Consider the following 27,547-nt stretch of genomic DNA (forward strand, 5'->3'; position numbering starts at 1 on the left):
AGTTGACACCTGATTTCCTCGCAAACTCTGCCCATGGCAGGAGATCGACCCAATTGTCTTGATGGTCTGAAATATAGCAGCGAAGGAATTGTTCGAGGGCCTGGTTGGAACGCTCCGCAGCCCCATTGGACTGCGGGTGGTAGGCCGAAGAGAAGGAGAGCTTGATACCCAACTGGGAGCAGAAGGTGCGCCAGAACCTGGACACAAACTGGCTCCCACGGTCCGAGACAATCACCTTAGGCAACCCCTGCAAGCGAAAGATCTCCCTGGCGAAAACCGTAGCCAGTTCTTGCGCAGTCGGCAATTTCTTGAATGGAACACAATGGCACATCTTGGAGAAACGATCAATGACCATAAGAATGACCGTATGGCCTTGAGACGCAGGGAGGTCCACAATGAAATCCATGCCCAGGTGTGACCAGGGACGCTCCCCATTGGGATTGGGTTGCAGAAGGCCAAACGGAAGATGCCGGGGAGATTTATTCTGGGCACAGACAGAACATGCCGCTACATATGAGGCGATGTCGAAACGGAGAGATGGCCACCAGAATAGATGAGAAATGACCCAGGACAACTGGTTCCTCCCCGGATGACCGGCAGTCTTGGAATTATGGTAGGTACGCAGTAGGCGGGTGCGCAATCCCTCAGGTACGAAACATCTACCAGCCGGTCTCTCAGAGGGAGCATCAGTTTGAGCCGCCAAAATCTGCTCCCCAAGGGGAGAAGTCAGGCTGGTACGAATGGCAGCCAGGATCTAATCCAGAGGTATGACTGAGGTCGGCTCAAAGTCCTCCCTGGACAGCTCAGAGTATTGCCGCGACAAGGCATCAGCCCTGACATTCTTGGAGCCAGGCAAATAGGAGACCACATAATTAAAACACGATAAGAACAGAGCCCATCTGGCCTGAAGGGGCGTCAACCTCTTAGCCTCTGAGAGATATGTCAGGTTCTTGTGGTCAGGCTGGTACGAATGGCAGCCAGGATCTAATCCAGAGGTATGACCGAGGTCGGCTCAAAGTCCTCCCTGGACAGCTCAGAGTATTGCCGCGACAAGGCATCAGCCCTGACATTCTTGGAGCCAGGCAAATAGAAGACCACATAGTTAAAACACGACAAGAACAGAGCCCATCTGGCCTGAAGGGGCGTCAACCTCTTAGCCTCTGAGAGATACGTCAGGTTCTTGTGGTCAGTGAGAATGAGAACCGGAACCGCAGAACCCTCAAACAGGTGCCTCCATTCCTTGAGAGCCTGAATAATGGCGAACAACTCCCTGTCTCCAATTTGGTAGTTGCATTCTGCGGAGGAAAGCTTCCTGGAGTAGAACCCACAGGGAAGTAGGGGTCTATCGGGCGACCGACGCTGAGACAGGAGGGCGCCTACTCCCGTCTCAGATGCATCAACCTCGAGGACAAAGGGCAAACCAGGATTGGGATGAGACAGTATCGGAGCCGAAGCAAAGGCGGATTTCAGAGCTTCGAAAGCTAAAATGGCCTCGGATGACCACTCGTGGGGATTACTGCCCTTCTTGGTCAGATCTGAGAGAGGCTTGGCCAGCGTGGAGACGTTCCTGATAAACTTCCGATAATAGTTGGCGAATCCCAAAAAGCGCTGAATGGACCAAAGACCACTGGGACGAGGCCACTGCAGAACCGCCAAAATCTTCTGAGGGTCCATGGAGAATCCCACAGCGGAAATGATGTAGCCCAAAAAAGCAACCTAGGATCGGTGAAATTCACACTTCTCGAGCTTATAGAAAAGCTCGTTCTCACGTAACCGTTGCAGCACCCGCTTGACATCCTGGATATGAGACTCCATAGACACAGAGTAAACCAGGATGTAGTCCAAGTAAACCACCATGCACTGCTGCAACAAGTCACGAAAGACATCATTAATGAACGCCTGAAAGACCGCAGGCGCGTTACACAACCCGAAGGGCATAACCAGGGATTCATAGTGGCCGGTTCTGGTGTTGAACACGGTCTTCCACTCTTTGCCCTCCTTGATCCGTACGAGCTTGTACACAGCCCTAAGGTCGAGTTTAGTAAAGACCGTTGCTCCCTTGAGGCGGCCGAACAACTCGGTAATCAACGGAATTGGGTAAGCATTCTTAATCGTGATTCGATTGAGACCCCTATAATCAATGCAAGGCCTCAATTCACCGCCCTTCTTTTTCACGAAGAAAAACCCAGCTCCTGCTGGGGAAGTAGACTTGCGAATGTGCCCCCGGGAAAGCGCATCCGCAACGTACTCCTCCATGGCCTGATTCTCCGCAACCGAAAGAGGATACACCCTGCCACGAGGAGGAGTGGCACCGGGTTGCAAGCCTATGGCACAATCGTATGGACGATGAGGAGGCAGAGCACCGGCGCGCACCTTGTCAAACACATCCAGGTACTCCCCATAGTCAATGGGCAACACAGAGTCCGAGGAGGCACACAACACCTTAACATGGATGCAACCAGCCCCACACTGTGAAGACCACGAGAGAATCTCAGCCGACCGCCAATTAAAGGTCGGATTGTGCTTCTGAAGCCAGGGATATCCCAAAACCACGGAGTAGTGCGGAGAAGAAATTACCTGGAAACAGGCCAACTCCCTGTGAACAGCCCCAATAGCTACTTCAACTGGCAGGGTCTCGTGGGTAACCTGCGGCGGTTGCAGGGGCCTGCCATCTATCACCTCAAGAACCAATGGAGTAACTCGAGCCTGCAGAGGAATGGAGTACTGAGCAGCAAACGAACTGTCCATAAACAACCCACCAGCACCAGAGTCTACCAACGCCTGGGCCGTCACCGAGCCTTCCGCCCAAGAGAGGACAACGGTGATTAGCGGTTTATCTTTGCGGGACACCGGGGATGAGGAAACTCCACCCAAGATCTGCCCCCGACAGGATCTCAGGTGCGAGCGTTTCCCGGACGAAAATGCCCACCGAGACCACAGTACAGGCAGCGACCCTCCCGACGCCGAGAGGCCCGCTCCCCCTCGGAAAGGCGAGCAAACCCCAGCTGCATGGGCTCACCACCAGACAAGCCATCCCCAGGAGGAGTGGGAGGAGAGGGAGGAACGGGTGGGACAGAAAACGTAGGCGCCAATCGGTTAGGAGGCCTCCGCAGACGCTCCTTAAGTGAAAGCCTCTCCCTGTGCCTGGTGTCAATCAGGATTAGGAAGGTAAAGAGTGCTTCGAGCTCCACAGGCAGTTCTTTGGCTGCAATCTCGTCCTTCAACGCATCCGAGAGACCATGAGAGAAAGCAGCCACCAGAGCCTCATTGTTCCAACCCACCTCTGCCGCCAGGGTATGAAATTCTATGGCGTACTCGGCAACGGTCCGTGAACCCTGATGCATGGACATGAGCAGCTTGGCAGCAGAGGCGGAGCGAGCAGGCACATTGAATACCCTACGGAAGGAGGCAACAAAACCGGCAAACTTGTGAATCACAGGGTTATCGTTCTCCCATAAGGGATTTGCCCAGGCCAAGGCCTTGTCCGAGAGCAGCGAGATTAGGAAGCCCACCTTTGACCTCTCAGTAGGAAAAGCGTGGGGTATCAACTCAAAATATATGCCCACTTGGCTAAGGAAACCCTGACACTGACTCGGCTCACCCCCAAAGCGCTGTGGAAGGGGGGCTGAACCAGTCATACCTCTGGGCACCGCAGGTGCAGCAGCAGATGCAGAGGTAGGCGCAACAACCGGAGCAGCAGCGGGAGCGACCACAGGAGTGACAACCAGCCTAAATGCACCAGGAGCAAGGTGCGCTGTGCGTGCAAGCAGCGTCTGCAACGCCTGAGCGAACTGATCCAACAAGAGATCCTGCTGATCAAGTCTGGCAACCAACATAGGGAGCGCGGGCGTACCTGCACCGTCAGGATTCATGGCATTCGTGTAGTGTCAGGGAGCGAGGAGCCAGACACACAAGGAGGGGCAATTAAAAGTAGGTTTATTCACACAGAAACAAGGCAAGAGTCTATGCAAGTCCGACAGCAACAGCGGATGACTTGGTAGGACAGAAGTTCTCCTGCTGAGGTCGTCTTCCAGGATAATCAAGTCGAGAACCAGCGGGAATCGTAGCCAAAGCCGGGGTCAGAAGCCAGATGGAGTCTTAGCCAAAGCTAAGGAGCGCAAAGAGTTAACTGAACAGGAGCTTGCTGCTGTGCAACAGACAGGACACGAATGCAATGGACAGCTGCAAACAGCAGACTTAAATGTGATAAGCCGCCACCTCCTGGGAGGAGCCGCAGAGGGCTGAAAGCATAAAGGATCCCACAATGCTTTGCAGACCTAAGATGGATGCCAGCACATGGAGCAGCACAAACCCTGAGGAAAGGTAGGACCTTGATAGTATTGCCCCCTTTAGCATCAGTGACAGCATGCAGTCTTTTGTAATATTTGTCTATGAGGCCCAGAATTCTTGCAGGTGGTATAGCTGCCCATTCATCTTGGCAAAATGCCTCCAGGTCATGCAAAGTCTTTGGTCGTGTTGCATGAACCGCACATTTGAAATCTCCCCAGAGTGACTCAATGATGTTACGGTCAGGTGACTGTGATGGCCACTCCATAACCTTCATCCTTTTCTGCTGTAACCACTGGAGAGTCAACTTGGCCTTGTGCTTAGGGTCAGTGTTGTGCTGGAAAGTTGAAGAGTGTCCCATGTGCAGCTTTCCTGCAGAAGAATGCAAATCGTCTGCCAGTATTTTCTGATAACATGTTGCATTAATCTTACCATCAATTTTCACAAGATACCCCATGCCTTTAGAGCACCCCCCCCCCCAAAACATCAGTGAGCCACCACCATGCTCTTCACAGTGGGGATGGTATTCTTGTCGCTATAGGCCTTGTTGACCCCTCTCCAAACATTGCGCTTATGGTTGTGACCTAAAAGCTCTGTTTTGGTCTCATCTCTGCAGATTAGAGTGTGTCAGAACCTGTAAGGCACGTCAAGGTGTTGTCGGGCTTATTGTAACTGGGTTTTTTTGTGGCATTGGTGCAGTAAAGGCTTCTTTCTGGCAACTCAGCCATGCAGCTAATTTTTGTTCAAATATTGTCGAATTGTGCTCTTGAATCGCCCACACCATCTTTTCCAGAGTAGACTGTATTTCTCCTGAGGTTACCTGTGGGTTTTTCTTTGTATCCCAAACAATTCTTCTGGCAGTTGTGGCTGCAATCTTTCTTGGTCTACTTGGCTGTACTGACTGGCATATTCAAGGCTTTGGGTATCTTTTTATATTCTTTTCCATCTTTATGAAGTTCCATTACCTTGTTACAAAGGTCTTTTGACAGTTCTTTTCTGCTCCCCATGGCCCATGGCGGTAAACATCCCTTGTGAAAACAATAAGCAGTGAGAGGTCTTCTTTATGGAGAGATCTGGGGTCTATTCATCCCAGATCTCTCCTCTGCCCTTCAAAGCTTCTGATTAGACTAAGACTGGTGTTATCAAATGCTGTTTACAAGTCAAAAATTACTTGTGTACATACTGGGGAAACGGTTTCTAATAATATAGAGATGATTGGGGAAGATCCGATCCCAGATCACCTCTATGGTAAGCCAGCAGAACCACCGGCTTCAGTGCCGGGCTCCCCACCGGGACAGCAGAGCCCAGACAGGCCCCCCTTCGCTGCTTGTAAAACGTATCCAGTGGCTAATTAGCTGGTAGGATTGCTTTTACAAGAAAGCCCACAGAAAAAAACAATACTGGGATGATGCCTGTAACTGCAGGCTTCATCCAGGTATACCTCTTGAAACCTACAACGTAAAAAGTTAGAGTTTGAGGCCATGCTCAGAAGGGCTGATGTAATCTCAGTGAAAAATGTGAGTTGCATCCAATAAAACCCTATTTGCCAGAAAGAGTCAGATTTATCTTTTAAGTGGTTTATAGTTAGATTTTCCATATATCTGATGTCATTTACCCTAGCAAAGAAGAGGGCAAAGGTAAGTGGAGAGATTTATTTCCAGGTATATGAAATGCAGAATTTAGCTCCATCAAGATGAATCAGTAAGGATTTCATGCACCTGGATTATGAAATCGGAGTAAAATGTAGTAGACACACAGCAGTGATAAAGACAGAGTCAATATCTGTAAGCGTATTTTGGTATTTTTTATGACCAGGACTTGGAATAGTCCCAAAATACAGTATGGGTACAAGAGTTACCCTGGCTTCGCCATATCTCCAACACTAGTCTGCAATGTCTGGGAAGATAGGGGAAAGAACTGAGGGAGTCCTGTAACACGTCATGAGTTTCTTGGTATCTGATGCTAATAGAGGTTTGGTGCAAAAATGAATAATGACGTCAATCCCATGGTATAGAGTTCAGGTCCCTTTCCAAGTTCTAGAAGAATGATTTAGAGGGTAAATTATAAGCTGCCAAAAGTGGTCGGTAAGAAATAGAGAGTATCATGTAAGGGGTCAATTTAAGAGCAAATTTCTTCAAAAGGGGTGAAAGACTGCACAAAGGCCATCAATTTCAGTTGAAAATGGGCGGGCCAACTATGTCTCTAGTTGGTTCAGGTACCTGTCAGCTGATGGAAGAAGTAAAGTGGAATGCCCTAAAATGATTGCATTTTACCTACAGGGAAACTGTGGGTGACTGATGATGGAGGACATTGGAGAGAGAAATGGTGAAGTGTTCCATTTGTAAAAGATAGTAACAAACATACAGAACATGGCACCAATCATTGGATGATTCAGAACAGCCAGAGAAGATTCTCTGACCCAGGCTGCAACAGACAGGGAGAACAATGTCAAGGTTAAGTGTTAAGGGCTCATATAAATGTGACAACAATCATCTTTTATGCACATGAAAAGTAGGTAAAGAATTTTTGTTTGCATAACTGAATAGGTAATTTTCAGGTAAAATTATGTTAACTGTAATACATGTTATATTGTACATCTGATAACATATGAGGAATGCAACATTCAGTAGGTAGGTTACACTACCAGGAGATTAGGAAACAGGTTAAAAGACCATATGGCTAACATATTGAGTGGTAAAAGAATCACTCTGTCAAAACATTTTATTGACATACACAATTCAGAAGTAACCTCTTTAAAGATATAGGGCAAGGGTACTGAATTAAAATTCATGGGGTTGCGGTCATTAAAGCTCCATTCCGGTTGAGGTCCGAGTGTCATGTTGATGCTATGACTTAGATCCTTCACTTCACAGCCTCACTTTAGGGCCCAAACATCCTGGCCCTTATGATAAAATTCAGGATTCTACTCTGTGGGCACCTGTTAGTGTGAGGTCCAGGAACTGGTGTGTCAGTGCGCATTTATGTGCATCACACTGTGTCCTTTTTTTTTCTTTCAACTTTATTGAAATGTTAAAATTACATTACATTAATACATTTCATTCATTTTTATGCACTGCAGCTCAGTCGTGGTGCATAGAATCAGACTGTACATGGAGCCTTCAGGTGAGCTCCAATCCTTTGCAGAACAATGCACACAGTATCCATTTTGCACCACACTGCTCAGCACCCAGGGGCACTGTTGCAGTGTGAACAGGACACATAGATAACAATTGTTTTCTATTGCCCTTGCAGAGACCTGTGTGAACAAGCCCTTACATCAGTATCCTCAGTCCCCTTCACACAACAGAATCGCCTTTCACATCAGTGTACTCAGTCTCCTCCACCTCACAGACTCCCCTTTCTACATCTGTGTCCTCAGTCCCCCCTGTACATCACATTCCCCCCTCCTTTTACATCACAGACCGCCTCATTACACATCACAGGACCCCCCCCGTCACATACCCCCCCATCACAGACCATCCACCCCCATCACAGACACACACCCCCGTCCCACTCCATCACAGACTGTCCTATCACAGAACCCCCTACCTATCACAGACCACCTCATCACAGACCATCCTATCACAGACCCTCCACCCCCATCACAGACAGTCCCCATCAATGACGATCCCATCATGGACCCCACCCCGCCCCATCACAGACTGTTCTATATCAACAGAACCCCCTACCCACCACAGACCGCCCCATTACGGACCATCTCATCACAGATGGTCCCATCAGAAAAATCCCCATCACAGACCACCCCATAACAGATCCCCCATAACTGACTCCTCATCACAGACCGCCCTATTGCAGACCCCTCATCACAGAACACCCATTCACAGACCCTCCCATCATAGACCCCCCCCAATCACTAACTTCCCTCATCACAGACCACTCCATCACAGACCCCCTCATCACAGATTCTGTTCATCACAGACCCCCCCATCGCAGATACGCTCATCACAAATCCCCTCATCACAGACCCTCCCATCACAGACCCCCCAATCACTAACTTCTCTCATCAAACCCCCGCAGTTATAGATCCCCCAATCACAGACGCCCCCCCTCCCCCATTACAGACCCCCCAATCAAGGATTTGCCCATCACACATGACCCCATCACAGTTCTCCCTCCATATTATAGACTCCTGTCTATTTCACAACATCTCAGCACTCCTCCCTTCCTCTCCCTCCCCACACTGTCCTACCTTATTCACACAAGACGGGAAGCACGGCAGGTCTGGACAAAGGGTGTGACTTTTCATGTTAAAGGTGGGTAAACAATTGCTTGGACCGCAACGCTGCCTAGTAACCAATCACCCGCTTCTTAATTTAAACATCCTGCCCTTTGTACAGACCTGCTGTGTTTTCCATCTTGTGTGAATAAGGTAGGGCAGTGTGGGGAGGGAGAGGAAGGGGGGAATGCTGCAATGTTATGAAAGGAACAGACCTGCCACTCCTCCCATGTTCTGCCCTTCTCTGAAGGTGATAGCGGCAGCGGCAGGCAGGCGGGGACAGGACACACCGGCAACTATTTGGTGAGGCTGCAATCTGGATAGAACTGCTACTGGGTCTGGAAACTGACCACAGTCTGACATTTACTGATACCTGATATAGGGTATAGAGAAGATTGTAAGGGAAGAAGGAGGTGGAAACACATTTTCTAAGCTGTGCAAGACAGAGTTTTTGGATTTTTACATTAAACTCCAGGATTCCATCTGCTATGAACATTGAATGTGATGCTACTCACTACTATGGGGAGGATTACTTCCCTTTCACAGCTGGGAATTCAGTAGGTATTAAGAAAGAAAAAATAATTTATTTTGCTATACTAAATTGGTGCTTTTCAGGACTTCATGTGAGGTTTTATAGGTCCTTCTGTATAATTTTAGGGGAGTATATCTCGTATTCATTGTGATTAGTAGGGGAAAAAGTTTTGTTTAATAATAAAAGCAGGCTGTATTTTAGCAGTTCTGCCATTAGATGGCGTGCTAAACAAATTGCATTGGTTACTTTTATTTTCCTTTCTTATATTGATACATTTTATTTCTGCTTTTTTGTGATGTAGAACAATATACATTCCATTGTAAATGCTGTGACAAATATGTACATTGTAATAATGTTTATATACACACACATATATATATATATATATATATATATATATATATATATATATATATATATCATAATGGATTTCAGTTTATTTAAATGATAAAGGGATGAAGGAGGAGTTAATGATCATGTGGGATTATTAATGTTTTTATTTAATGATGTATGTGTTGTGACTTTTCATTCTCTGAGAAAGAGCTGTGTCTAGTGGGAAACATGTCACAATAGAATTTGATTATTATTTTGCATCTCGGTGTGGCATTCCTTTTGCTGATACAATTGATTGTTTTAGTGGAAATTAGATGAGCCAGCACCTGAGATGTGACTGTGGAGTGCGGAGTGTGAAGACTGATCTCCCCTGGAGCAACATGTAAAATATTTGACGTTGGTGCCAAGCTATGCTCGAGGAAAAAACTGAGTTTGTTGTCCCAGTCAGTGATTTGAGTTAACTGAGTGGCTGCATGATAGAAAAGTTGGTTGGGAAAACCAATGCCTCTTTTTGGGGAGGAGTAAAAATCTTTTTTTAATACTTGGAGGGGGCTCCAGACCAAATACATCTGCTAAAAGCCATGCAAAGCAATTTCAGGAAGATCTGATTAAAGTGACCTGGGAGGGTTTGTAAAACATACAGCAACCAGGGTATCACATTCATTTTCAAGACTTTGCATTTACCAAACCACCTGAGAGTGTATTAGGCTAAGATTTGAAGTCTAATGCAGGCCATAGATGGGTCGAAAATCGGCCGATTTTTCTTTTAAAAAAACGAAAAATCGGTCGTTCAAGTGGCCGACGTTACCACCAATGGTAAAAAAAATCGGCCGATTTTCATCCCGTCTACAGCGGGCAAAAAGTGTCCCTGCAGAGAGCTCTGCTATTTCTTTGACAGTTCCTTGACATTTACAGAGGTTGCAACAATGTATCTATTTGTATCCATTTAGGATACAGATGTTTTTATTCGGAAACAAATAGATACAATGTTGCAACCTCTGTAAATGTCAAGGAACTGTCAAAAAAATAGCAGAGCTCTCTGCAGGGACACTTTTTGCCGGACTGGAATTCCTCTTATTTTCATCCTTCTTCTTCTCCTCCATCATCATCCTCTTCTTCTTCTTTCTCTTCTTCATCATCACCATCCTCTTCTTCTTCTACTTCTTCTTCATCATCATCATCCTCTTCTTCTACTACTTCTTCATCATCATCCTCTTCTTCATCATCATCATCCTCTTCTTCTTCTTCTTCCTCTTCTTTTTCTTCATCATCATCATCCTCTTCTTCTACTTCTTCATCATCCTCTTCTTCTTCTTCTACTTCTGCTTCATCATCATCCTCTTCTTCTACTTCTTCATCGTCATCCTCTTCTTCTACTTCATCATCCTCCTCCTCCTCCTCTTCTTTTTCTTCATCATCATCATCCTCTTCTTCTACTTCTTCATCATCATCCTCTTCTTCTACTTCTTCATCATCATCATCCTCTTCTTCATCTTCTTCTACTACTTCTTCATCATCATCCTCTTCTTCTTCTTCTTCTTCATCATCCTCTTCTTCATCATCATCCTCTTCTTCTACTTCTTCCTCATCATCATCCTCTTCTTCATCTTCTTCTACTTCTTCATCATCATCCTCTTCTTCTTCTACTACTTCTTCATCATCATCTTCTTCTTTTTCATCATCATCCTCTTCTTCTTCTTGTTCATCATCATCCTCTTCTTCTTCTTCATCCTCTTCTTCTTCCTCTTCTTTTTGTCTTCCTCTTGCAGGTCATTGCTCATGCGCAGATTTTTTTATCGGTAAAAAATCGGCCGATTAGCCCATTATTGCCGCGAAAATCGGCCGATCGGCAAAATTGGCCGATTTTTTTTTCCAACTTTCCCGATTAAAAAAAACGGTCAAAATACCGAAAAACGGCCGAACAAATAGCCCACTAACGATCCAAAAATCGGCCGATTTTATTTTCGGCTGAAAAATTGGCCGATTTTCGACCCATCTATGGCCTGCATTAGAGTGCATAGGAAAGAAATGAACTTCAATTTTATGAAGCAAAACAGGTTGGGTGGAGTCAATGTACCCAGATATGAAATAGCAGAATGCACCCATTTGAAGGAGAAATGGGATTTTCATAGATCAACCTGATCTAATTAAAGAGGGTGTGAAAAGTTTGGAGTTTCTATAAGAATGTGGGGAGCAAAACAAGAGGTTGGGTGATATAAAATATGACGCAATTGAAATATGCTGCAACTTTCTGTCAGTGATTACCTAGGATCAGACCTCTGACATTGGGGTTGGATCTAAAAGTAAGATCAAAGTTCTAAAGGTGAGAATAAAAATATGTAGATAAATGCGGATATTGTAAAGCAGTGAAAAAAATGAAACCGTGTATGTGGACTCAATAGTCAACTTATACTTGGATGCTATTGATATATGTTTGCATAGCAATCCATCAGCAGCCAGCTCAGTGCTTCACTTTTCCCAAGCCCTCATGAAGGGGGCAGTGGTACAGCCCCTGATACACTGAGATGTGTATTTGTATGTGGGGCTTCAATTTTATATTACTCATCCCTACCACAACCCAAGGTAATTCTGGATGCCCTACAGTGTGTACAAGTCCAGAATTTAGTTTCTCTATTGTTATACTCTTACTGTCTGTGATATTGGATGCCAACAACAACATAAGATAAACACTGAAAGATTCTTCAGGGTTTCAGCGCCTTTTATCCACTGCCCCAAGCATGTTTCAATGATGTAACTAACATAACTGATCCAAAACACTTACTGTGAGAGAGCCTTGCCTCGGCACACTGCTGCCACATTGGCATCTCCATGCAGGATTAAGGTGGCTGTTTTGTGGAACACTTCCATAGAACAGGCTGTCAGCTCTGCCAAGCTACGAATTGCTGATTCGTGGATATCCTGACACAAAGACAAAAATTTCAGTTAAAGCAATATATGCATTTTAAGTCTAACCACATTGTAGCAAGTGACAGCCTCTGTTCATTTTGTTAAAGATCAGGGAGGGTTTCCAAGATGGAAGTTGAATGACGGACAGGATAAAACATAAACATCTACACAATTTATTTAAATTGGGAATATTAAATCCACCTACTCTACACCAGTGTTTCTCAACCTTTTTTCAGTCAAGGCACCCTTTAAAATTATGGACAGTCTCAAGGCACCCTTTAAAAGTATGGACAGTCATGAGGCACCCCATTTTAACATGGGGTGCCTCTAGATTGTCCATAATTTTAAAAGGGCACCCCATTCTAAAATGTGAAAAACCATTCTAATATTTTTATATAACACAGCAACATCCACACATGTAGGACACCCAACATTAGAGGTGACTTATTCTTCCAAAGCAAATACGCTTTTGCACACTGTTTTCTCACAATGTTTCTCCTCTTCCTCAGTTTTTCTCCATCACTGAGCTAATGTTAACCTTAGCACTGATGGAGAGGGGCAGGGGAGGGTCAAACTAGGATGCTGTGCAGACAGTTGACATCCTCCTTATCAACTAATGATGTCAATGGTTGTCAGGATGCCAGAGGCTAGAAGGTCCGAATGGTGCACAATGAAGACCTGTGGCTTTGTGTAACTAAAAGGCAGGCTTGTCACACCCGCTGGCTTGTATACAAGTTTTGGGCAATTTTTTAGACATTTTGCCAAGGCACCCCTGAAGAGACCTCAAGGCACCCCAGGGTGCCTGGACACCCTGGTTGAGAAAGACTACTCTACACCAGTGGGGGACAACTTGCTTTACATAGGCAACTTCAATGCAGCCCCTGACATCAAAGAGCCACACATATTTAGTGTTTGTAATTCTACAGAAAATGTTCAGAGACTTGGCAAACTGCAGACGTGCTACAGGTATAAAAACAACTTAGCACAGTTATCAGCTAACAGGCAAAAAACCCACAAAAAAACAAAAAACGAATTACACTGTTGAACCATTTGTGTTAAAAAGGTTTATAAAGAAAACTTTATAAATTGATTGGAATGGTTGTCATTTTGTATTACATGCTACAGGTGTGGTTGGAGACTGTCAGAGACTGTTACACACATAACAAGAGACTTCTAGAAATCACTGCCATTACAGAAATTATTAAAAGAAAGACACCTGCCACATTTGAAAAATAAATCAACTTATCAACAAAAAATACACTATTTGGATACCTCCACGGTGTATTTTTGAGCCTCCTCCTGGGGGTCAGTATTTTCCTCCTTTGCTGCAATCTTCTTCTCCTCTTCCTCCACTTTACTCATCCACCTGTACGCAGCTTTCCGTGCCTGAAACATCAAGAGATGACAGCTCATGAAACTGATTCAAGGAAGCAGAAATCAATCAAAAGGTTAACTGAGGAAACTAGGCTGGAAGCCCAGAGGGTCCTTTTGGAAAGAGATTAACTACATCCAGAGAGCACAAAGCTTCTGTGATGGTTTTAATTGAGTCAGCACAAAATGATAAATGAAGTGGGCTCTCAGCAGCTGAAACATACAAACTCCTCTTTGAAGGAGGATACTACCACCAAGTGGACTCATAAGATACAGGCCAGCTATCCCACGTGGAATTAACTGCCACTTTCAGGGCCCTCTCTCACATTTGCAGTAATATGTGTTTTGACGTAGGTTCCTGCTGCACAATCACAAACTGATTATCAGCAATATGGGCATTTATTTTCCATTGTTTACACTGTGTAACAAAGGACAAGCAATAGGCATATTCAGTGATGCAGGTGTTCCCAAAGACTTGCATAAAGTAGATCTAAATTCAAGAACAAAACTGTAATATATTGCAGTTTACCAGTCCTTAAATGTGGTCGCTCATTAGTTTTCTTTTTCTCAGGCTTTTTTTCCCTTTTCACCTGGTGGTCCTGCCAGTAAAACACTTCTTGTCCTAGGGCGACAATGACGCTCACTGACTTTACTGTATCTGTGAAGGAGCAGTGTTGTCACCCTAGGCTGCTCGCTCCTGAATTGGACTACAGATGCAGCACGCTCGATTTTTCTTTCAAATGTAGCAAGCTACAGACAATGGATGTGAACTAGCTATATAAAATGATTAGGTTTGTATTTGAAACATATTTTTATGCAGTAAAATGCACTTTTTCTGCAGGAAAATAAATAAGTGTAAATAGAGTATTATGCTCACTGTGGCAATAGAAGCACTAAATAAAATATATAAATAAAGGCTTTGTGAGACCAACTATCAAGAACTTAGAGGTAGTGGCACACATCTGTGTTTCAGCAGCAGAGCACCCAGGAGCCCCAAACCCCAGGGTGTTTGATATGCAAATAATATTGTTTTAGCTTAGACAATCTGAGCTCTTCCTCCCACCACTGCAAAGACATATTGGTTAGAGATGGCAGTGTATTGCACTGAAACATGCTGGCGCTGCTCTGATTTGGCACTCTTACACTTCGGGTCCGACTTGGCATGCGATTTGCATGCCATGTGACTTGCAAATCATATGCCAAGTCACACCCTATTGTCTGCTATTAGAACGGTCATATCGGTGCGTTTCCGACTTGGTCGGCGTTGTACCAATTTCTAAAGTAGTGTATGCACTACTTTTGTTGCGATTTGCAAAGACGTCTGTGTCAGATGTCTTGCAAATCGCAATGAAATCGGCAGGTCACACGATTTTGAAATTGTGCGACTTCACTGTAAGTCGTATGATTTCAAAATTGGCTTTCACGTGACCGGGGACTTAAACACAGGCACATAAAGCCACCTCTACTTCTCACTATCAATGTCTAAGGCAGCCTCCGTCAACCAGGGTTCTGTGGAACCCTAGGGGTTCCTTGAGCAATAAAAAATTTCTATCTCTTAGGTAAGTAACCACTGACAACCGTGATCTTTTTAGGTGTCTATAATTTATTCCCAATAACCACAAACGTAAGGAGCATTCTTCTTAGTGAGCATCACAGTAATGTATAGTGAGCTGTAGATATGGTAAATGATTAACAAGGGTTACCTGAGACTGAAATATTATTTTGAGCGTTCCTCCGTGTTAGAAAGGTTGAGAAGGGCTGGTTTAAGTGCTTATTTGTACCAGATGCCTTGAGGCTACACTGGCAGTTATTTCCAGCAAATCCTCAATGCAAGAGACAAGGCAAAATGCCTTGTTTCCTCTATTGTCAGTACACACCACAGCATTACTATGGTGTGTGTGCTGAAAAAAGTACTGCATGCAACCACTGCATTGCAACCCAGCAGTGAAGAGAACTGTATTAAAGTGCTACTAAACCCATGACCCTGTATTCACTATATCTGGTCTCCCACAGTACACTCTACATGGAAATTTAAACATTTTAGTAAATATAAACTGCTAAACGCCTTTTCTCATCAGCAGTATATAGCAGCTTTGCGACTTCTATCAGGGTCCAGCTGAGCACTGGTTAAAGCTTGTAGAAGGAGTTTTCATTCTGCTCTGACTGTCCTATGAGGCTGCATTACCCCTGGCCCTCTTTCTGAACGGTACTGATTGGCCCTGTGCTGATCACATGCATCCTCCCAAAGATAAAAAAAACAATCTAGTAATACACACTAAACTGAGCATGTGCAGAGCTCTGTACAATCAGCAGGTGGATTGGGGACTGTGGAAGAAGGGGGGGATCAGAGAAGACAGGATCAAACAGCCTTCTTACACAATGTGGAGGATTAACCCCTTACATTCCACAGTGAGTATAACAAGCTTGCTTTACTGCATATACAACATGCTTTACTGCATATACAGACTGATTTTACTGTAGTGGGTTTAGTAACACTTTAAAATGTCACTCATGAAATTTCCATAAAATTCTGTGAAAAAAAGTAAACAATATAACGCACTGGGATTACTGCATCTACACTGTGTTTTCCCAACGTACACCAGCAGCCATGCAATCTGTACGTCTCTCTAGCACAAACCATAATATGTGTTAAATTGCATATCAGCTCCGTTAAAAGCTCTTTCCTTTTTTACTGTGAAAATCATTTCCCTTCATGTCCCAAAATCCCCTGAATCCTGGCCATGTCCTATGAGACCACACTTCTTTATTACAAAATAGCAGCAAATACATGTGTAACATCAAAATTCATAAATAAGATCAAATTCCGATCTAATTTGGGAAAACAATGCAACAATAAATAGTTTATGGCCAGTATTACACTTCACATATATACTGTATATCCAGGAAATGCATTTACATTTGTAAGTTTCTCTGGCCTCATGGAGATGTGCAAGCCTTGAAACAAAACTGCTAACTCTTGAATGAAATCGTCATCACCTGCGAGGAGAGAAAAGGTATACATGAAACCAAGTGTCAAGGTGCATGTGCATAATGGATCAAATAGTAAACAAAGAGAAATATAGTGGCAAGAAAAAAAATGTGAACCCCGGTACTAATGTGCCATAAAATGTGATCTGATCCTTATCTAAAATCTGAACACATGGGCCAAATATCGGCCAGTATCACAGCCTGTGTGTGCACCAGTCTGGCCGGCTTCTGTCAAACTGTCTGGAAAATCAGCATCCGAGTGCTGAACGGTGTGTCCTGGCGGGGGGGTGGTCCCCCTGTCAGGACATAATAGCTCAGCGAGGAGATCGCTGTACTTACATCAGATAGTTAGTACAACAAGCTCCTCTCAAGCCCTTAAGCTTTTCTTTTTGTTCAGCCCGCTGCAAAAAAAAACCTGATGTGTGTACCAGGCAATAATCACAACAATAGACAAACACAATGTGTTTAAGCTGATAACAGACAAACAATTCTAAGTTTTCGTGTTTTTATTGAACACAACCATTAAACATTCACAGTGCAGGAGGAAAACTTAATTGAACCCTTGGCATTATTAGCTGGTCGAATCTCCTTTGGCAGCAGTGACCTAAAGCAAATGCTTTTGGTAGCTCTGGATCAGACCTGCACAACGTTCATCAGGAATTTTTGGCCATTCTTCTTTACAAAATTGCTGCAGCTCACACACATTTGTAGGATGTCTGGTATAATCGGCTCTTTAGGTCGTTCCACAGCATTTCTATGGGGTTAAGGTCAGGGCTCTGACTGGGACACTCCAAGAGAAACATTTTCTTTTTCTGAAGCCAGTCTGTGGTTGAGTTACTTCGATATTTAGGGTCATTGTCCTGCTGAATCACCCAACTTCTACTAAGCTTCAGTTGGCAGACAACCAACCTGACATTATCCTGTAGCCTATTTTGGTAAACTTGAAAATTCATTTTACCCTTGATGATGGCAAATGGTCCAGGCCTTGAGGCAGTGAAGAAGCCCAAACCACGCTTTTACCTCCACCATTCTTCACCATTTGTTTTCATGTTGCTAAGCTGTGTCTTTTTTGTGCCATACATAGTGCTGACTATTATTCCCGAAGAATTCAACTTTTGGTTCATCGGTCCACAAAACATTTTCCCAGTAGCATTGTGGTTTGCCAAGGTGCTCTTTGGCAAACGTCACATATGCAGTGATGAGTTTGTTTTTAGAGCAGAGGCTTCCTCTCTGCCATGGTCATCCTGCCTATTCAAAGACTTATGTATGATAGACTCATAAACAGGGATGTTTGCCAGTTCCAGTAGTCTTCAAGCCTTTAGCTGTTACTCATGGGTTCTTCTTTAGCTTATTGAGAGTTCTGTGTTTTGCCGTGAGAGGCCTCTTGGCTGAGTGCCCACTTCTAGGGGGAGTAGCAACAGTACTAAACTATCTCCATTTATAGACAATTTGTCTAATTGTCCCGTATGTGTTCAGTGAGCACCTTTTTGGTTCAAATCAGTTGATGCTTTTTATGAACAGCAATCTTAAAATGTTTGAGTGTCTTTTATCACTCAAAATAGCTCTAAACCACACCTCCAGACCCACTGAATTAATTGGACTCCAGGTGTGCAAACTACTGATTCTAATTAGTTTTTGTTGAAGTAATTAGTCTGTGGGTTCACCTACTTTTTTACTCCAATACTGTGAATATTTAATAGATGAGTTCAATAAAGACACAAGAAGTCTGAATTGTTTTTGTGTTAGCTTAAGCACATTGTGTTTGTCTATTGTTGTGACTTTGATGAGGAAAAGATCACATTTTATGGAAAATTATTGCAGAAAACCAGTTAATTCCAAGTGGTCCACATACTTTTTCTTGCCACTGCACAGGCTATGTTCATACTTGGGGTGCAAGTTCTTGTGTCAGTTGTCAAGTCTATCCCCATGGAGACTTAGATTCTTGGCCCAGGCTATACATAAAGTTGCAGCTTCTTCCCGAGTCACGGATAAGGACACTGCAATATGGTAAACAGCCCATTCAAACATAATAGGCTGAATTAAATCATGTAATGCAAGGGACAGGCTGCATTCCATTGCATTGCATATGCATTTTGGAGGTGCACTGGGTGCTATTCACAATGAATGGCACCACAGAATGCCCACGCATGTAACATGCTCTGTGGTAACATGCACGTTGTTGCAACACAATGATGTGAATTGGCCTTAAGTCTCATTATTTTCTTGAACTAAACACAGTTTTTTATGCGAATGTCAAATGTCAGAACCTCTACCACTTACTGAAGTTCTTGAATATGACAACTGTATGACAGAAGCTGGAACTTTAGGAAGGGGTTCAATTTAATCTCGACTTGGGAAAATGTCAAATCTCCATGTAAAGTGTAGGTCTAGGATCCAAGTAAGCTCCATGGGGACTTATTTGAACTAACAAAGAAACTTGCAGGCGCCACAAGGTTGCTGCACATCAGAGCTGTTGTTTCTTACAAACATTTTAGAACAGATCAGGTTTATTTCAACACCTCAACTCTGGCTCCGCTTATGTAAATATACAATAACACCAGCATGTATCCACTGATCTGCTGTACACCACGTATATGTAATATGAGGGAACAAGAGACACGCAGTTCAGAAACATTACCCTTCTCCAGGTCATCTTCATCATCAAATTCTTCCAATGAGAAAACTTCCTTTAAGGATTCTAACTCCAGTTTAAGTTTTGCAAGCTCTTCCCCTGACAGAGAGCCAAGGATGGACTTTACCTGGGAATAATAAAGACTGAATATAAATGCTATTTAACTAATACAGAAAAGAAAAGAAACACATAGCAACTTCAGGCAACCAGTAAAATCCATAAAACTGCTAAGGCCAACAAGGATGGGATGTAATTGTTGAAAATCAGCAAGTCTACAAAGTTTAACTTTAACTTGACTCCTACATAATGCACTTCAAAACTGTATGTTGCACATTTACAGGTTCAAAAACTGATTGCACCAACTGTTGTCGACTTCTCACCAAGCTGCTTGGCGATAGTTTGGTAGCCCAGTCCAGCCTTGTGTAGGTCTACAATCTTGTCCCTGACATCCTTGGACAGCTCTTTGCCATGGTGGAGAGTTTGGAATCTGATTGTTTGATTGCTCCTGTGGACAGGTGTCTTTTATACAGGTAACAAAATGAGATTAGCAGCACTCCCTTTAAGAGACTGCTTCTAATCTCAGCTTGTTACCTGTATGAAAGACACCTGGTAGCCAGAAATCCTGCTGAATAATAGAAGATCAAATACTTATTTCCCTCATGAACATGCAAATCAGTGCATAATTTGTTAGACATGAATCTCTTTTGAATTTTTGTTGCTATTCTGTCTCTCAGTGTTACAATACACCTACCATTCGATTTTTAGACTGATCATTTCTTTGTGAGTGGGCAAACGTTCAAAATCAGCAGGGGATCAAATACTTATTTCCTTCACGGCATGCATGTTTCTCTATGCTGTTTCTTGTTAAAACACTGCAAGTATAGAAAAATACCATTTGATCCTGACAATACAGTCTCTGCTGCACTGAATTTGCACGCACTGTTTTCAGCCCTGTCTCAATTCTCCCATTCCGAGAATTATACAGCCCGTATATTGGTCATTTTTTCATTCAACCAGTGGGTTGAACAACAAAAATGCTTGATTTCCCCATCCACATATTTGAGGTGGATGGGGGAACCTTCCCTGCTGAGCTTTTGTACTCTGGCAGTGGGGATTCTTTTGCGCTGTTAGAACATACTAATCAGCGCTGCTCGCTATACCTGGCAGTCCTGATCAAGCAGCAAAAACCTGACAGGGCGGTTGAACAATTGGTAGATCGACTTCTGTACAACCACCCTGCCCATACATGGATCGAAATCCAGCCGTTCCATGCTGAACTGGCTGAATTTTGATCCATGTATAGCTGTCATTACTGAGAATGTAAATAACATGGGCTTAGAAAGATGAGGATAGTGAGGTAATGATGTCATTGCATGATTCTGTAGTCCAGCACAGAAAAACTGCTTGGGATTTCTGTGCAGCAGAGGCAGAGCTGTCAGGATCTAGTGGTATTTTTCTATGCTTGTGTTGTCAACTCAAACAGGAAGTTGGAAGCTCACTAAATTTATGGCAGGTTTGCCAGGTATTTTTTATGCACAGTGCCTTGAAACTGTATTCATACCCCTTTGAAATTTTCCACATTTTGTCATGTTACAATCAAAATCGTAAATGTATTTTATTGGGATTTTATGTGATAGACCAACACAAAGTGGCACAAATTGTGAAGTGGAAGGAAAATGATAAACAGTTTTAAAATTTTTTACAAATAAATATGTGAAAAGTGTGGTGTGCATTTGTATTCAGCCCCCCGGAATCAATACTTTGTAGAACCACCTTTTGCTGCAATTCCAGCTGCAAGTCTTTTTGGGTATGTCTCTACCAGCTTTGCACATCTAGAGAGTGAAATTTTTGCCCATTCTTCTTTGCAAAATAGCTCAAGCTCTGTCAGATTGGATGGAGAGCATCTGTGAACAGTTATTTTGAAGTCTTGCCACAGATTCTCAATTGGATTTAGGTTTGGACTTTGACTGGGCCATTCTAACACATGAATATGCTTTGATCTAGACAGTTCCATTGTAGCTCTGGCTGTATGTTGTTTAGGGTTGTTGTCCTGCTGGAAGGTGAACCTCCGCCCCGGTCTCAAGTCTTTTGCAGACTCTTAACAGGTTTTCTTCTACGATTGCCCAGTATTTGGCTCCATCCATCTTCCCATCAACTCTGACCAGCTTCCCTGTCCCTGCTGCATGATGCTGCCACCACATTTCACAATGGGGATGGTGTGTTCAGGGTGATGTGCAATGTTAGTTTTCCGCCTAGCGTTTTGCTTTTAGACCAAAAAGTTCAATTTTGGTCTCATCTGACCAAAGCGCCATCTTCCAAATTTGCTGTGTTCCCCACATGGCTTCTTGCAAACTGCAAACAGGACTTCTTATGGATTTCTTTCAACATTGGCTTGTTGCCACTCTTCCATAAAGGCCAGATTTGTGGAGTGCACGACTTATAGTTGTCCTGTCTACAGATTCTCCCACCTGAGCTGTGGATCTCTGCAGCTCCTCCAGAGTTACCATGGGCCTCTTGGCTGCTTCTCTGATTGATGCTCTCCTTGCCCAGCCTGTCAGTTTAGGTGGACGGCCATGTCCTGATAGGTTTGCAGTTGTGCCATACTCTTTCCATTTTCGGATGATGGATTGACCAGTGCTCCGTGATATGTTCAAAGCTTGGGATCATTTTTTTTTATAACCTAACCCTGCTTGAAACTTCTCCGCAACTTTATCCCTGACCTGTCTGGTGTGTTCCTTGGCCTTCATGATGCTGTTTGTTCACTAATGTTCTCTAACAACCCTCTGAGTGCTTCACAGAACAGCTGTATTTATACTGAGATTAAATTACACACATGTGGACTCTATTTACTAATTAGGTGACTTCTGAAGGCATTTGGTTCCACTAGATTTTAGTTAGGGGTATCAGAGTAAAGGGGACTGAATACAAATGCATGCCACACTTTTCAGATATTTATTTGTAAAAAAATTTGAAAACCATTTATCATTTTCCTTACACTTCACAATTATGTGCCACTTTGTGTTGGTCTATCACATAAAATCTCATTAAAATACATTTATATTTTTCATTGTAACATGACCAAGTGTGGAAAATTTCAACAGATATGAATACTTTTTCAAGGCACTGTATATAGCTAACACAATGCCAAAAACAGGACAGAAGAAGAGAAGTGTAACCTGAAAGTTCCTGATATTGAGCTTAGAATTCTTATCCGGTCACTCTGTGTTGGTCTACCACATAAAATCCCAATAAAATAGATATGTTTTTGTTGTAACATGACAAAATGTGGAAAATTTCAAGGGGTATGAATACTTTTTCAAGGCAATGTAATTGCAGCTTTTAAAAAAGACAAAATATGGACAAATGTGCACGTATTGCAAAGATGTTTCTAATATGGTTTTTGTCCAGATATACACTTTAAAACTACCTACCCTGTCCTAAGCGTATAAACGTATAAGGAGATACAAATATAAAAAGATATAGTGAATGTGTGAACAGATATCTATTCCACAAGCTAAATATTTAAAAGGAGAATATTTGTTTTATGATAAACTATACTGAATTATATGTGAACAAGCCACGATAAAATATTACTTTACACCTGGGACACCTTTTGTATCAATTATTTACCCTCCAAATTGTGAAGCTAAAGCAAAGCTGGGCAAAGATATTGTGTTGCAGGTCATGTATGCACAACCTGAACAACACAGCTGTCATCTTGCAATGTGTGCATAAAATGAACACGGTTTCTTCATAGTAGATAAAGATGATTTTAGTGCAATTGCCAAAATCCGACAAGATGAGTGTTAAGTGGGAGAATCTGATTTTACTGCCGTTAATCACACGATCAGTTCCAGAGGTGTGGTAAGAAAAATTACACCCCCAGTATCTGTTAGCGTTCTATAACTGTGCACAAGTATCTCACCAAATATACAATTTATAACAATCTCTATACACACTTCTAGGGGGAATGAACCAAGTAGAGGGGTCCTAGGATAAGAATCCTCTACAAACTCTGTTACTGTTGCAATAAAAATACATTTGAATATATTGGGCAGCTTTGGAGAAATATGGCTGGCTGCAGATAAAGTCATTTTCAATAACATATTACAAAAAGTCAGATTTAGAAAATATAAAAAGCATGCACATTTAAAAAAAATAGCTTCAAGAAATGTTTTTAAATAATTTCACGTACTGACTGGAGAGCCTGAAATAGCAACTTAGGGTATGTACCTTCCCCTCACTTTCCTTGGACAAAAGCTCCAAAGCCTCCAGGTGGGACAGGCCCTGGTATTCATCAAACAACAGGCCGTAGTGTGCTCGTCGCTCTGTCTCTGTCGTAACTTCACTGCTGACACGCTGCTCCTCTCTCTCCTTTGCTTCCCTTAAAACCTAAAAGGACATTCAAACAGATAAGGTAGTGTCACAATTCCTGCCCAGGCCATTTTTCAGATTTCAGAGCTGTCACACTTTGAATGATAATTACAGTCATGCAACACTGTATCCAAATGAATTTTATATTTTTTTTTTTACACAGAGCTTTCTGTTGGTGGTATTTAAAGCGGAGTCCCACCCAAACGTTTGCCACATTGAACTGAGCCAGAAGTTTTGGGCCCCCTGCAGCCCTCTGGAACATTTCACAGGTCCCAGAGGACTGCGACTCATTCACAAAGCGCAGCAAGCTGTGTGCATGTGCAGTAGAAAACCAGCTGTGAAGCAGCAAGGTTTCCCTTAGTCAAGATGGCAGTGCCAGCAACTGACAGCTGACTGAAGAATCAGCCTGGGGTGAGGACACCGCTGGATCCCTGGACAGGTAAGTGCCCTAATAACAAAAGTCAGCAGCTACAGTATTTGTAGCTGCTGACTTTGAAGTTTCTCGGCAGGGGGGCCAGGGGCCGTAACACAGCTTTAATAACCATTGGTTTTTTTGTTTTTAACTATTATTTTTTGCTATTTAAAGGAAAAAAGAGCAAAAATGTTGAAAAATAACAATTTTCCTTAGTTTTTGTCATAAAATTTTGCAAATAATCTTTTTTCATAAATTTAAACCAAAATTTATTCTGCTACATTTCTTTGGTAAAAATAACCCACATCAGTGTATATTATTTAGTCTGTGTGAAAGTTATAGAGTCTACAAACCTTGGTGTGTGTATGTATATATATATATATATATACATATCAATCCTGATGTACTGACTGCCTATCTAATATATTTATTTGGTAAGAGGCATGATGAATTTAAATTAAATCTTTTTTGTCGTTTAACAAGTTATTTCTCACACACAGCACAGACATACTTAGGCTGATGCTCCAAAACACATTCTGCTACTCCTCGGCGATACTAAGTGTGTGAGACTTTTTAATAGCCTAGCCACACAGATGGGCCCAAAATCCAAGGTACCTTAAGGCTTTCTAGGGGCATAAATTATGCATCTAATTTCCTGTCTACGTATCACATTTTTGGAGGCCTTGGAGCGCCAGGACAGTAGAAAAACCCATAAAATGACCACATTTTGGGGAGTAAACACTCCAATGTATTTTTAAGAGCCAGTGAGTCTTATCTCATTGTTTGCCACACATTTTGGAAAATGCAGGAAAAAAGGAAATTAATGTTTTACATAAAGTTGTCAGTTTTAAAGGCTATTTTGCACACACAGCATAGGCATATTTAGAATTTTACCCAATCTGCTATTCCACCCAAGTATGGGGATACCACACATGTGAGACGTTTTCAATGTCTGGGCTGGTTATGTATCAGGCTTTGCACGTTGTGTATCACAAAAATCAACCAACACTGCATAGAAAACAATTCACTGTACTGGTGTGGTCAGGGAATGTAGCTTAGCGTAGCTTCACATATAGCAGCCCTGTTCCTATCAGCCAAGCAAACCTTGTAGTACGTGGCTGCCCCCAAGAATGCCATGTTCATTTGAACTACAGGAGGCTGAAAAAAGGAAGAAGAAGAGAGTTCCTGTTGTTTCAAGAGTGCAGCTGTCCACAGGGGATGGTTTGGGACTGGTATCTCTCAGGAATGTAGTCAACAGGATGTGAAGATGCGTCAATAAAGGTGGCAAGCACAGACATGACCAGTAAACAGACAAATGATCAGTCCACATAGCAGGTAGAAATGTGGTCACTAGACAGGCCAACTGCTGGCTGCACTGGTCACTGTGACTAGTGTGATGATGATCAGGAACACTGTGACTGGCTGGTCACACTGTCTGTGCTTGGGGCACCCGTATGGATGTCAAATTGGGGGCAGCAGCTGTGTCCTGTAGCTATTGTGTCCCAATAGACTTTGATGGGACTGCCTGCCCGGGGATGCACAGAACAGCTGTGCATCCTTGTGTGGGTAAACACAGCCCTCACACACTGTACTCATTGATACACCCCAGTTAAACAAGGCCTTTTGGGGACACTGGGACTGGTGTGGCAGTGACTCGGGACACTGTGGCTGGCTGTACTATTAGGCCTTGTTCACATGTCTGCGTTCTGGCTTTGCACCCGCATGGATGTCAGACTGAGAACAGTGGCTGTCTTTGTGCAGCCAAAATACATGAAAGGAACTGCCTGCATGGGAATGCACAGACCACCTGTGCATCCCTGTGCAGGTAAACATGGCCAACGCATGGGGTATGCATTGATATGCTCCGTGTGAATGACACCTTGTGGTGAAGGGGGGGCTGGTCACTTTAAAACCCAGCGTCTGAGCTGCGTTTTTACCACTCCTCAACTGCTCAACTTTAGCTAAGAAGGTAGTGGCTGGGGATGTACACGTGCCACGGCAGGAATTAACACTCCCTGTGGTGCTCAGAGGGTACTGCCGTTCCCCGAGCGCAACCCATTCAAATAAATAGGGCTGTGCTGTAACTAGCCCGCAACTGTGGTAGTCCAGTATTTGGGGGGTTAAAACAGGCGTAGAGGAGGCAATACAGCACCTCCTCACTAGCTGTTAAATGCTTTCTAAATAGTGATCTGAACACGAATCACTCTTCAGAGAGCACAGCAATGAATTTATTTTAATTTTTTTACAATAAAAAAATCTATCACTTTCAATAGAGAAGTGCAGTGTCACTATGATGATCTGGCCAATGATCAGAGACACCTGTATGCTGCAATGGCATACCATGTCCCTAATCCCTAACCACAGCAGTACAATGTCACCATAGTGAATCTGCACTGCTCTAGTGTTTTTTTTCCTTTAACATTTTTCAGTGTATAGTATGACTGTATCACACATTCTCTCTCCATCTCACAGCTAATCATTATGACAGGAGAGACTTCACAGGCTGCAGCGTTTCAGCCTGTGTTTAGGTGTGATCTCTGTGACAGGCCAGGGCCCTGTACCCTGATCACAGATCCTGCCACTGTAAAGAGCGGCCAGAACAGGAGGATGCACCCATACGAAACAAGGAAGCTCCCGTCCGGCCACTATATATAAACATGCATAAACATATAAACTGGATTATTTAATTAATATTAACTCTGTTTATTTATATATTTTAATTGTAATTAAGGCAGTGAGCACATTATACAATGTTTAGTAACTCACAGCAACCTCATTTAAATTTGCTTTAGTAAGATTTTGAATCATGTGATTAGCTGAAATTAGATTAATTGTACTGCCCTTATGAATTGGCATGTACGTCTTGTCTCACCCGCTGTTAAGAAAAAAACACTATAACCAGCCCCTTTAGAACCCCCTCTAGTGACTATTCTCCAGCGCTCTATATTTAATAGAACAAAAAAAAAAAAAAGAAATAGCAAGCATGTAAAACATGTAAGCCTGTGTGCAGGCAGCTCCATTCATGTCTATTGGGACGCAGTGACTGCACACACACAGTCGCTGTTACCAATTTGACATCCGTGTGGAATGCGGGTGCATGTCCCCACTGCTACCAATAGACATTTGTTGAGACTGTCTGCATTTGGATGCACACCTGTGCATTCTTTGCGAGCAAACACATAAACACTTACATGTGACAGGGTAGTGTTCCTGCGCATAAGCCCTTTGGTCTTCTTAAATCCTGGATCTCCTTCTGCGATCACATCCATTGTCTTTTTCCCAATAAACTCCAAGGCATCCAATCCTCCTGTGATGACAGTCTTCCCCTAAACAAAAGCATAAAGATTACAAGGTTAAAGGTTAACTTCACTTTCAAATAAAAAAATAATATAGCATATACAATTGCTACACAAGCCATATTGTAATATTAAGGTGTTTTTTTTTTAAAATTACCATTCTATTTCAATAAGCAGC

At 43.2% G+C, this 27,547-nt stretch overlaps 1 protein-coding gene across 2 annotated transcripts in view; it reads right to left on the minus strand.

Moving 5' to 3' along the window:
• Positions 1-27,547, minus strand: part of FAM114A2 (family with sequence similarity 114 member A2) — a 60,037-nt gene that overhangs the window by 11,048 nt on the left and 21,442 nt on the right. For both annotated transcript variants that reach the window (XM_089682815.1, XM_089682816.1), the window contains exons 6-11: positions 27,265-27,399; positions 23,521-23,679; positions 19,294-19,414; positions 16,585-16,664; positions 13,569-13,682; positions 12,172-12,308 (exon numbers count right to left, since the gene is read on the minus strand). In XM_089682815.1, the coding sequence (XP_089538941.1) occupies positions 12,172-12,308; positions 13,569-13,682; positions 16,585-16,664; positions 19,294-19,414; positions 23,521-23,679; positions 27,265-27,399 (746 nt within the window). The remainder of the gene's footprint in view (positions 1-12,171; positions 12,309-13,568; positions 13,683-16,584; positions 16,665-19,293; positions 19,415-23,520; positions 23,680-27,264; positions 27,400-27,547) is intronic.

This window comes from Staurois parvus, unplaced genomic scaffold, assembly GCF_062004578.1.
Source record: "Staurois parvus isolate SC_StPar_1 unplaced genomic scaffold, SC_StPar_1.0 ptg000298l, whole genome shotgun sequence".
Classification (NCBI taxonomy): domain Eukaryota; kingdom Metazoa; phylum Chordata; class Amphibia; order Anura; family Ranidae; genus Staurois; species Staurois parvus.